Source organism: Sinocyclocheilus rhinocerous, unplaced genomic scaffold, assembly GCF_001515625.1.
Source record: "Sinocyclocheilus rhinocerous isolate Xijiao unplaced genomic scaffold, SAMN03320098_v1.1 scaffold113, whole genome shotgun sequence".
Classification (NCBI taxonomy): Eukaryota; Metazoa; Chordata; class Actinopteri; order Cypriniformes; family Cyprinidae; genus Sinocyclocheilus; species Sinocyclocheilus rhinocerous.
In genome coordinates this window covers 2,585,702-2,597,777 of record NW_015646846.1, presented here as the reverse complement: position 1 = coordinate 2,597,777, position 12,076 = coordinate 2,585,702, and the positions used below count along the sequence as shown (strand labels likewise).

At 37.4% G+C, this 12,076-nt stretch overlaps 1 protein-coding gene across 3 annotated transcripts; it reads left to right on the top strand.

The window, feature by feature from the left end:
- Window positions 1-459: 459 nt before the first annotated feature.
- Window positions 460-11,821, top strand: LOC107708167 (peptidyl arginine deiminase, type II). 3 transcript variants are annotated; one of them, XM_016512332.1, is made up of 16 exons: window positions 1,656-1,906; window positions 4,098-4,266; window positions 4,892-4,961; window positions 5,114-5,175; window positions 7,005-7,122; window positions 7,542-7,694; window positions 8,171-8,361; window positions 8,573-8,676; window positions 8,824-8,935; window positions 9,036-9,143; window positions 9,259-9,410; window positions 9,575-9,722; window positions 9,926-10,019; window positions 10,084-10,163; window positions 10,314-10,451; window positions 10,782-11,821. In XM_016512332.1, the coding sequence occupies exons 1-16, from the start codon at window positions 1,815-1,817 to the stop codon at window positions 11,013-11,015; spliced, it is 2,025 nt and encodes a 674-aa protein (XP_016367818.1). In that variant the 5' UTR covers window positions 1,656-1,814; the 3' UTR covers window positions 11,016-11,821. The 3 variants fall into 3 exon arrangements, 2 of the variants coding, with proteins under 2 accessions (XP_016367817.1, XP_016367818.1); XR_001636335.1 differs by lacking the exons at window positions 1,656-1,906; window positions 10,782-11,821 and adding an exon at window positions 460-635 and having other exon boundaries at window positions 9,926-10,018; window positions 10,090-10,163; window positions 10,314-10,394; XM_016512331.1 differs by lacking the exons at window positions 1,656-1,906; window positions 10,314-10,451; window positions 10,782-11,821 and adding an exon at window positions 460-635 and having other exon boundaries at window positions 9,926-10,163.
- Window positions 11,822-12,076: the final 255 nt, after the last annotated feature.

The window sequence follows — 12,076 nt, the reverse complement described above, 5'->3', positions numbered from 1 at the left end:
AGAATATACGGTCTGTACAGTATAAAAACCATTACGCCTATGGGATGTCCCCACTTTTCACAAAAACAAACCTGTCTGTGTGTGTGTGTGTGTGTGTGTGTGTGTGTGTGTGTGAAAAATATATTATTTAAAAGATTATTTGCTGAAGTAAAGAAAACCAAATGATGAGGCCTCATAAATGGTGTCTTGGTAAAGGTATAAGAGACATATGAGGTCCAATAAAAAAACATCTTTGTAAACCATGTCTACATTTTTACTGAGCTACTCAATAATTCTTTAGGCATTGTTAGTCAATAACTGCATTGCTTAATCTGATTTTCTAGGGAAATTCTTGAAATATGTAGCTTTGAGCAAGTTTTTGGACAGGTGAGAACTTGTCTTTTCTCTCCTGCTGCATCATCCACCCCTATTTCTCAGGGGAGAAAACAGGTTATTTGAGACCTTTAGACGTGGAAGTCTTCAACAATGGATGTGCCGGAGCAAACACGGTCAGTCAGCTTACCTCGGAGTCTCCGAAAAAGAGAAAAGTGGTCAGACATGACAAACATGTTTCAGCGGACCTGTCGACTGGAAATCAATGTACCCACACAAATTGTGCATGTCGTTGGTACGGAACTTAAGGTGATTGTAGACAGGTAATGTGACAATATTATAATCCACTGTTTTCCTTCACTGTGTTCTTAAAAAAATTTGCACGTTGCATGAATTGAGGAACTGTATAGCAGTAGCCAAGCCCACATTATAAATACATTGGAGCTGTTTTTAGCATAAAAGATACAAATTGTGTGCTAACTGTAAACATTAAATGCATTTTTTTAATTAAAAGACTTTAATTATCATTTTCATATCATATTCATGGGAACAAAGCGCCTATAGTAACTTTAAAAGTAACCCTCAACTGTGTTTCAAATGTTTGATTAACTTATCTTTGCATTAAATTGAAATGAAAATAATATTAGAGTATGTTTCATTTATTTATGTACTTATTTATTGCAAGCCTTGTGTGAAAACTGAACAATGAAAAAAATATTTGACTACATTTTGTCATGATACTAAGAATTCTAAAAACAAAAACTGCAAAGATCAGCGCTAATTAATATTAGTCTAACTTAAATGTTAAGTAAATACTAAAAAAGATCATGAAAAAAAAAGATCATGGGTAATGATGGATATTACAAAAACATTTGTGCAATATTAACTCCACTGTAAACAGACTATAAAATGTTGCTTCTAGACGACAAACCAATAAGCTTAGCATTTAAATCCTCCATAGCACAGAAATAATTTAAATGGCTCTAAATGTAATAAAATTAAGTGTACTCACTAACAAATCTGAATTATATTTTGAATGAGTGAAAAATAATGGCTTGACTGAAGGCAGTTCTTCAGAACAAAATATGTGCAGCCTCCACACGGTGCACCATGACAGAAAAAGATATAAAAAATCACAAATAAATAGCTTTTTATTGGTTTATTCAAAGCCATCCCCTTGCCAACAATTTACTGTCATCGTATTTGCATCATGTGCTTCCAAATTGAAGAAAACGGTTTGTTATCCTGAGGCAACACGCCGGTGCAATACTGGGACAAATGAGTTCAGTCGCGCTGGCGTTAACAGCGCCCTCTAGCGTCAGTCGCTATGCGGCATACTGAGGGCGTTTCCAGTCAGCTGAAGTCTTCCCAGTTCCCTAGACATCCATCCACCTGCATTCGGTCAACCAATAGGCTTTCTGGCACGGTGACATCTCAAGTACATAAAGGGTTAAACGAAATTGTCAAAGTCACTTTGAAAGGAAGACGCATCTTTGCAAATCATGGTGCCCCGACGATCATTTACAATTGACACCGAGAAAACGACAAGGACGACATATGTGCTCGGAACGGAGTTGACGGTGAATTTAAACAGGTGGGCGAATGTATTTTTCATGCATTATGTGAATGGACTCGTATGAATATTAGAACGTCGTTTTAAAGGGGCAACCACACGGGATGCGTTCTTGCGTTTGTAAACAGCACGACGGAGCTCAAGGGAATTAAACACAGCGGTCTATTTTAATAGCGCGAAAGACATATTTAAAGGGACAGTTCGCCCAAAATCGAAAGTCCCTTTATCATTTACTCGCACTGTTGTTGTTGTTTCAAAACCCGTTTGACTTTATTTCTTCCGTGGAGAACAAAAGGATACGTTAGAGAGTGTTTGTTTGGATCTGACAGACGCAGTCTCTATTCGCTTTCGTTGCATATGAGTGAATGGTGACCAAAACTGTCAGTCGCCAACATTATTATATAAAACATAAATAAAATGTATGTTTACATGCTACAAACGTGCATTCCTGCTAGTTGTCTAATAGGAATTATTTTTTTCAACATTGTTTGTGATCAATGTGAAATTGACTCAGAAACTCAGTTACTATACAAGTAACAAGTTCTAAAAAAAATCAAGCAAATGGTTAAAGCATGTTACTGTCTGACAACTGAGTTTAATTTAGATCAAAGGAATCTATTTAAGGAATTTAAATAGAAAATAAAAGGATTCATTTCAAAATTACTATTATTATTTTGACAAGCACATCATTACAGACTCTGGGAACCCAAACAGTCGGTCTAAACACAATGTCACTAAAAAAGGATGCATGTATACACACCAGACCAACAATTGAAATATAACACAGATGATATGAATTTAATACAGTTTTGCTAACATGGTTTATAGCTAAAATGGTCTATTGTTTTATTGTTTGTAAAGTTTCTAAACTATTCATTGCCAACATCATTCTGGAATGAACTGCGTTTTCAATATTTGCAAATATCGATCTGTTTGTCATAATTGATCTGTTTGTTCTGCATATTTGCTGGGAGAATTCAGGGGGCATTGATGATTGAAGAATTTCTTCTTTCAGTTCCAATTCCAAAGGCGGATGAATGCACTTGTTGTGCTGCTACATTATTTAAATTCATCACTGAACTCCGTCTCAATGCTTCTGTTTATAAAAGCCATTGTCGGCTATTGTCTTTGATAGCTTTCCAAACCTCCTAATAGCTCTTTTCTTTAGGTTTTTAAAAGACCTTTTTGTTTTTATCAGCCCATACTGAAATAGACAATCCCCCAGCAACATCATCATGACTAGCGCCTGTTGTCTTAGAAGATATAATTGAATCCTATATCTGTTATAAATAACCCACTATCTAATGCAGTAATTATTACATTTGGGTTGGTGACATGTCATGTTCCAGAGTGTCATCAGTGGTGTGACATGCTTGAGCTAATCATTTAAATCCATTTTAAATTACTTTTTTAAAATTCATGTCAGAAAATGTTGGTCCTCATGGTTTAAAAGTTAGATTTTTTTTTTATTCTCAGTTTATATGTGGATTTTACTTGACATGGTATATTACTAAATGGTCTTTAAGTGTTGTCCACAGGTTATGAGTCAGCTCCTTTTTCCCATCATATTTGCCAGTAAATCAAAAACTTTGTCATAATGATATCATCCCTTCAAGAAGAGATTTCTTCATACAGAATTTCCTTTTTAACATCAGCATTACATTCTCTTTCTAAGAACCACATTGTAGATTCACAACCTTAAGCATAAAGCTGCCAAACCAAACTCTCAGCTTTGTTACCTTTGGGTTTGCAATTTACAATTTAAAAGAACTGTTTTCTATTTTAATATATTTTAGTAAATTTTTATTCCTGTGGTGGCAAAGCTGAGTTTTCAGCATTATTACTTTAGTCTTCATTGTCACATGATCCTTCAGAAATCATTCTAATACGCTGTACTATTATAATCAATGTTGAAATCTGATGTACTGCTTAATACTTTTTGTGAAAAAGAAAGGTCATATGAAAAGCATTTACTTAAAATATATCTTTTGTAACATAAAAATGTCTTTACTGTCACTTTTGATCAGTTTAATGTATCCCTGCTGAATAAAAGTATTAAAAAAAAATGGCTGACCCCATATATTTCAAAGATTGTGTATATTTAAAATAATCAATTTGGTTTGAAATGGTACAATACAGTTCCTTTGGGCAATATCCTGCAGTGAAATAGATGAATTCATAAAGTGTCTGTGTATGTATGTGTTCTCTACAGGTGTGCCCCACCGCAGTCCAAATTCTTCTCGATAAAATGCAGCCCAAACGTGCATTACAAGATCACTCCCCAAGCCAAGGACAGGAACGCCGTTCCGTACCCTCTCACCCCAAACTCGGTCCTTATCGTAACCATGGACGCAGTCAGCAAGACCGCAAATGACAGCAAGGTACCTACAGCACATCCAATCACCTTTGTCCTCCATTAAGAGCAAACACAGAAAGAATCTGTGGAATTTTCCGCATTTGGAGGAAAATTCTGTGGAACGGATTTAAACAAGATAAAATTTTTGAAACCGAGCCAGAAATACTAGACTCTAGTATCTGAAAGCATCAAACTAGCACAGATATTTAAAAGGAGGATGTGATGGGGGAGTTTTCTGTGGATTGCTGTGTGGGCAGATTCCACTTGGGTACGTTTCTCGATGTATGACCAACCTTTAGCACTAAAGCAGATAATAGTCCTTTAGAAAATAAACAGAACTGAAAGAAATCGACAGCTGCGGACAGGAAACCGCTTGTCTCGTCAGTCTAGTTACTCTGATGCACACGCTGTGGTTAACCCTGTTACTAGTCTATGCAGGAAACTACGTCTATTAGGTTTATGTGTCGACATGATCTCACGTCACTTTCACAGCACTGTCTAGCACTGACAGCTTGAAATCTAGATAAATGAAATACATTTTGTATGCAATCATTACAGTACAGTGATGAATCACTCTAGTAATAAAAAAAAAGGCACAATAATTGTCACAATGATCCACCTAATGCTTGTTTCCATCTGATCGGTTTCAGTTATCTGTGAGGTACTATGGAGAGAAAACGGAGGCTCTCGGGGATGCCCTGCTGCATCTAACAGCTGTTGGTACGGCTCTGATGTTTTAATTTTGAGACATACGCCTGTGTTTATGAATAATGCTTATGTAAACCGTGTCTGTGCTGTCACTGTAAACATTTTCATGCTGGTGGGACTGTGAAGGAACAAGCAAGCCTCATGATGTCTCTGTTCTGTTGCAGAGATATCTCTGGACGTAGATGCTGACCGAGACGGCGTTGTTGAGAAAAACAATCCAAACAAGGTGAGCTTTGTTTGCTGGTAGTCTTGCGATCTGTTCAATATCATCATTATTGGGGAGATTTGTTTTTGGCTCATTGCTGCAGGCTTGGAGATGGTGCTGAAAGGTCTGATCAAATTAATAAGTTTAGATTAATTAAAGGGGTCATATGATGCGATTTCAATTTTTATTTCTCTTTGGAGTGTTACAAACTCTTGGTGCATAAAGAAGATCTGTAAAGTTGCAAAGACTAAAGTCTCAAATCCAAAGAGATATTCTTTATAAAAGTTAAGAATCAACCACGCCTACCTAAAACGGCTCGTTCTAACACGCCCCCACATGTCTACCTCACTATCTGGGAAGATTTGCATAACGCCGCCCAAATGTTCAAGCAAAGAAAGAAGGCTAACTTTTATTCTCGCTGTTGCGCCGCTGCCATGTTGTGGAGTCGCTGTGCGTTTCGTTGTGAAAGCGAAACTAATTTATTTGGCCTTCCAAAAGAGGACAGGACTAGAAATCAGTGGTTAAGTTGTATTTACAACACTGTTACAGAACAGTTCAAACCAAATATTCAGATGTGAGCAACACATTTTACGGAGGACGAGGACTGTTTCCTGGGAGAGTAGCCTACAATTAACATTTCCGTCACACGCTTGAGGAATTCGGCCAATCACAACGCACTGGATAGCTGGCCAATCACAGCACACCTAGCTTTTTCAGACCGATGAGCTTTGTAAAAATCGACGCGTTTCAGAAAGGCGGGGCATAGAGGAGAAACAATAATGTACAGTATTCATGAACCTTAAACCGCATAAACACATTTCATAACACCAAATACACAAAATAATGTTCCTTTTAGCAGCATCATATGAGCCCTTTAAGAAATTAATTTACATGAATTAGAAGTCTTAGAGATGATGTGTTCAGTGTTCAATTTGTTTGCATTTTAAAGGTATGGTTTACTCAAATGAAAATTCTGTCCTTTACAGTGACCCTCATCAAAGAAGATATTTTGAAAAATGTCTTAGTGTTTTCTTTTTTTTGTCAATACAATCAAAGTCAATAGGGTATGGAAGCCCGTGTCTGCTGCGGAATAAAAAATTGTGACTTTATTTTTCTTTCTTGTATGTCTGAGTAATATCTCAGTTGACTTTTTTTCAGAAGAAACATCAGAATTGTGAGATATAAACTTGCAATTGCAAGAAAAAAAGTTTTAAATATTTTTTATTCTGTGGAGGAAACAAAAAATTTAATTGTGAGATGTAAACTCAGAATTCTGTGGGGGAAAAATCTCAGAATTGCAAGTAAAAAGGCAGATTGAGAAATATAACTCAGAATTGCAACAAAAAACTCAGAATTCTCATTTTATATAAACTTTTTTTCTCAGAATTCTGGGTTTACAATTTTCAGAATTGTGAGAAACAAAGTCTGAATTGTGAAATAAAAAGTTGCAATTAAATTTTTTTTTGACGTTGGTCATTGTTTGCTCATAACTGCAGATTTATGCTACAGGCTCTGTGTAGAGTTGTACAGTAAGAAAGTTATTTCCCTTAACCAGGAAATTAACATTCTTAGAATTGACAGACAGTTGACCCTGAGAGGTCAAGTAAATATCTACAGCGGATCTAAATATTTATAATTAATTATAACTAGTTATGATTAATTATTCATATTTCCCCATGAGCTGATTCGCTACACTGTGGCGGAAACAGGCTCCCATAATAGGGTCCAAAGTTTTTTGAACCCCATTGCCTTTCAAAGTATCTTCTTCTGTGTTCCAACAGCATAGTGCTATTGTAGATACTGAAGACTTTATTTGAAGAATGTGTGATGGTATTGGATTTTGGCTCTAGGGATCGTGGAAGTGGGGTCCTAATGGCTATGGTGCAATTCTGCTGGTCAACTGTGACTCTGAGTCCACATACAAGAAGACACTGGACAGTGAGGTTGATGAGATCAGTAAAGTCTCGGGTGAGTCTGGGCAGGTCTGGTGTCAGATATGGGAACGCCGCAGACGATTGTTAAGTGTAAACAGACTTTGTACTAAAGCCCGGTGTGTTGTGTACTTACCATTTTTAAGCACCGTAGGCAAGCAAAATCATGCTTCCTTGTTATTCATTAATTATTAATCCTGTTTGGACAGAATACATTGCAAGTCCAGTAAAACTTTTTTTTACCTTTTAAATTTAAATCAAATTGGTTTATTCAGTACTAATAAATATCCATAGAAAATAGATCCATAAAAAAATTAAATTAAATGTACAATTTCGCCCAATTATGTATTTTTCGGTGCATATTAAACTGTTAGCTTAGTTAACATCTGACTCTACTCCTCAAATGCCATGCTGTGGAAAGGAAGTGAGAATTATCAAAATGTTTTTTGATGGCAGATTTGCAGGACATGTCCAAGATGATCCTGCGCACCAACGGCCCAGCTGAACTTCCTGAAGGCTATAAACTGACCATGCACATCTCACAGACCACTTCAGAGAACGTGAGAGTCTTTAGACCTCGGACAAATGTACAGAAAGACAATGTGTGGAGTGAGTGAATAATATAATATTTTATAATATACAAAAAATGTTTTCAATGTGTTTTTTTTTTTTTTTTTTTTTTTTTAACTTTTTGGAGCTTGTATAGCAGGGATCCTCAAATCTGGCCCACGAAATCCACTTCCCTGCAGAGTTTAGCTCTAACCCTAATCAAACACACCTGAGCATGCTAATCAATGTCTTCAGGATCATTAGAAAATCACAGGTAGGTGAGTTTGATCAGGGTTGGAGCTAAACTCTGCAGCGCATTGGCCCTCCAGGGCAAGATTTGAGGAACCCTGTTGCAGAGTTTCCTATGAACTTGAACATTTTGTAACCTGTCTTAGTTATTAGTTATTTCATTTAAATTTAGATATATGTAGATACACACACACACACACACACACACACACACTAGAAGCAAAAACTGATGCATTATAAAGGAACATCAGTACTTTACTGAATGGGTCCTCTTTCTTTCTTACCAGAGCATAAACTCCTGAAGTTGTTCCTGAAAGATTATATCATGGTGGTGGGAACGGACATGCTGACACAGAAAGTGCCCTATCTAGGAGGCAAAACTGAACTGGAATTCTTTGTAGAGGGTCTTCATTTCCCTGATAAAGACTTTGATGGGCTCATCACCATCAACCTCAGTCTACTAGAGCCCTGTGGCAAGGTTAGTCTGATCTGATCTCTCATGCAACCTGGAGGACATACAACATTCCGTTCTTTTACTTACTGCAAGAACTGCTCCAGTCTTGTAATAAAAGTTACACTACAACACTCTTCTATAAAATGACTAAAATGAATAAAATAAGTTTTTTGGGGTAATATTCTCTTATAACCTCTAAATACTAATTGCATTTGTTGTTATTATTTTCTTAAAGGATTTCCCTGAAACTCCAGTCTTTACAGATAAAGTGGTATTTCATGTTTCTCCCTGGATCATGACCCCAAACACGCTCAAACCTGTGGAGGTGTATGTGTGCAGGTGATTCAGTCCAAGCTTCTGTTTAACCCTTCATATATCATATAACAAATAATGCCATTTCCAGAAATAAATACAGATATTTCCAAGTATTTTTGCTACTCACTCTTTCAGTCATGGGGAATACTGACTGTTTTGTCTTTCTTGCAGCACAAATGATAACTACTCGTTCCTGAAGAGCATAAAGAACCTGGTGGAAAAGTGTGGCTACAAACTGAAAATATGTCATGAGTACATGAACCGAGGTGACCGCTGGATGCAGGTCAGTGAAATCTGCATAGGATGATGTATTGTAAACTAGACAAGCATGTCAGGTGACTGTCATATGAGATGAGTAATTCCTACTGACTCTCTTTCCACAGGATGAGCTTGAGTTTGGCTACATTGACTCTCCCCATCATCAGTTCCCTGTTGTACTGGACTCTCCTCGTGATGGAGATCTTCAGGATTTCCCCTACGAGTCCATTCTGGTGAGTGAGACGGATAAATGCTCAAAGAAAAAATTCACCCAAAATGCTCATGTTATTCCAAACCAACATTGGCATCAAATTCCGAGCATGTACTAATCTAAAGATTGTGTCACAGGGGCCAGACTTCGGGTACGTGACACGGCATGCTTTGAATGAGGAAGTGAGCAGTCTGGACTCCTTTGGTAACCTGGAAGTTAGTCCACCAGTCACAGTGAACGGGAAAAGTTACCCACTTGGCAGAATCATCATTGGAGTGGCGTTCCCTACGTAAGCAGCACAACTCTACCCTCCTAACAGTAACCACTACTAAAACATTGACGTCGTTATTTACTCGACTTCATATTGTTCCAAACAAGATATATGTTGATTCGAATAAACAAACTATTACCTGAAAGAATAATTCATCAAGAATATTTGCATTTAATTTGAAGTGCAACACGTGGCCGCAACATGACCCAAGTTGTCCAGGACTTCCTGTGGGCACAGAAGGTTCAAGAGCCAATAGCGCTGTACTCTGATTGGCTGGTTGTGGGTCATGTGGATGAGTTCATGACCTTTGTTCCAGCCCCTGACCGAAAGGTAAACCGATACGCTCAGAATACTACAATACACTACCAGTCAAAAGATTGTAATAATTAAGACTTTATGCTCACCAAGGCTGCATTTAATCAAAAATACATTAAAAACTGTACATTTTTAAATGCCAGTACTTTATTCTGAACATAGCCAGTTTTTGGTTAAATACCCAAAACAATGCTAACTGTAATGGTTGGATTGTTCAGAAATTCAGGTTGCTGCTGGCTAGCCCTGACGCCGGATACAAAGTTTTCAAAAGCTTGCAAAACAACGGACATGGAAAAGCAGAATGTTTCCGGGTAAACACTCACCAATTTTCTGTTTCAAAAAAGTTTACGGTCCACCACAGCTAACAGTTTTGCCTGAACAGGTTTGCCAGAGGCCATCTCTGTAAATGAGATCCTGAGCGACAAAAAGCTACAGGCTGAAAACGGATACGTGCAGGTCAGGGAAATACACAACATTCACAAATACCGCTTTAACACATGGCATTAAGATGCGCTTTGTGTCCAAACAGTACCTAGATGTATTTGTAGGCAGATTTGACAGATGATGGGAGAGAATAATGCTGGCATCTTCTAATCTTTCACTCAGAACTGTATTGACTGGAACAGGGACGTGCTGAAGAAAGAGCTGGGGTTGGATGATGAGGACATCATTGATTTGCCCATCCTGTTTAAAGTGTTAGAAGAGAAAACGGACCCCAGGGCTGTGGCTTACTATCCCGACATGGTACAGCACATTACATTTTAAAACAAATGTTTTGTATTCCAATACATTTTAAAATATAATTTATTCCTCTTATGCAAAGCTGAATTTTCAGCATCATTTCTCCAGTCTTCAGTGTCACATGATCCTTCAGAAATCATTCTAATTTGCTGCTCAAGAAACATTAATCTTGAAACCAGTGCATAGCTTAATGTAAAGTATCATTAACCTATCCTACCAAATACCCATTCATATTCTACAATCATGAATATTAAGCTACTTGAGGAATCTGCTATTATAGTTTTCCCATTACATTGACCTTTGTTTTGATGCATTACCTGTATTTACCCTCAGGTGAACATGATCGTGTTGGGGGATCAGCTGGGCATCCCAAAACCGTTTGGGCCGAAGGTGAATGGCAGGTGTGCTCTGGAGACAGAGGTGTGTTCTCTTCTGGAGCCTCTGGGCCTCAAATGTACCTTCATTGATGACTTGGCCCCGTACCACAAACTGCTGGGTGAAGTTCACTGCGGTTCCAACGTTCTTCGAGAGCCGTCCCCTTTTAAATGGTGGAACCTAGAGCTGTGAGAGAGAGAGACTAGACTTGTCAAGTGCCTATTAAGTCTAGAAATAAGCAATTCATAGAGCAAAATACTAATTGGATAATTCATCTAAAAATGGAAACTCTCTCATGATTTACTCACCCTCATGTTGTTCAAGCAGCTCTTTTCCATATAATGATAAAGTGCTGTCAAGCTCCCAAAAAACGTGAAAGAATGCTAAATCCCCAAAAATCATTCATATCACTATGCAGTGTGTTCTGAATTCATATAACAGCTTTCCATGAGGGACAGACAGAAATGTAAGTGCCTATTTTTTGATGAAACCCTTTTGTTGCACCCGCACATTGAGCTTTGAGAGCTGCTGATTTTCAGTAAATGCAACTTGAAGAAGAGAGCAAATCGTGCACTTATGAAACAACATGAGTGTGAGGAGACAACAGTTTTTAGTACTTTGTAAAATTCTTATAACTTTCCTCTGATAACCAGGCCTTGTTTTAGCAGTATAGTTCCTCCTCAGGCTGCTGTGGTGCTGCTTCAGGATTTCTAAAAAAAAAAATTAAGGGCTTACAATTATACATAATGCTTTGAAAAGTGGTTTAAAATAATGTTAACCATTTAGAGACCTGTTGTTTATCTTTTCTAACAACAAAAGTAAAAAAAGTTCACAAAGTCTGTACTGGGTTTTTATAACTATGAATGTTCATTCTGTGTTGCCTTACTAATAATGACTAAGAATTTGATTTGAGAACTGAGAATTGGTGATTTACTGTCTTGGGTGTACATTTTTTTCCATAATGTACATTACAGCAATAAATAAACATTTCATGACCCCTCTGATCTTTATTAAACACAATTTCTTTTGTTTTATTACAAAAAAAGAAGAAAATGTCTTATTTACAGTTAAACATTTCATAAAGTAGCATAATAAGCACTTGTAAAGGAGAACAATCACTTGCAGAAAGCAGTCGGTGTTTGTTTGGAATGAGTTTGTGCTTAATGGCTCTAACATGTGCAAATGCATTATGTACAGTTCGACCAATCAGGAGAGACTTAGGGCTCTGACACAGCGGACGTATGGCTTCAGCC

Excerpts from the sequence above, each read along its gene's own strand:
- LOC107708167 (XM_016512332.1), top strand. The coding sequence starts at position 1,815 with ATGGTGCCCCGACGATCATTTACAATTGACACCGAGAAAACGACAAGG. Across the intron at positions 8,936-9,035 it reads GAGGTGACCGCTGGATGCAG|GATGAGCTTGAGTTTGGCTA; the intron begins GTCAGTGAAATC and ends CTCTTTCCACAG. Across the intron at positions 10,164-10,313 it reads CTGAAAACGGATACGTGCAG|AACTGTATTGACTGGAACAG; the intron begins GTCAGGGAAATA and ends TCTTTCACTCAG.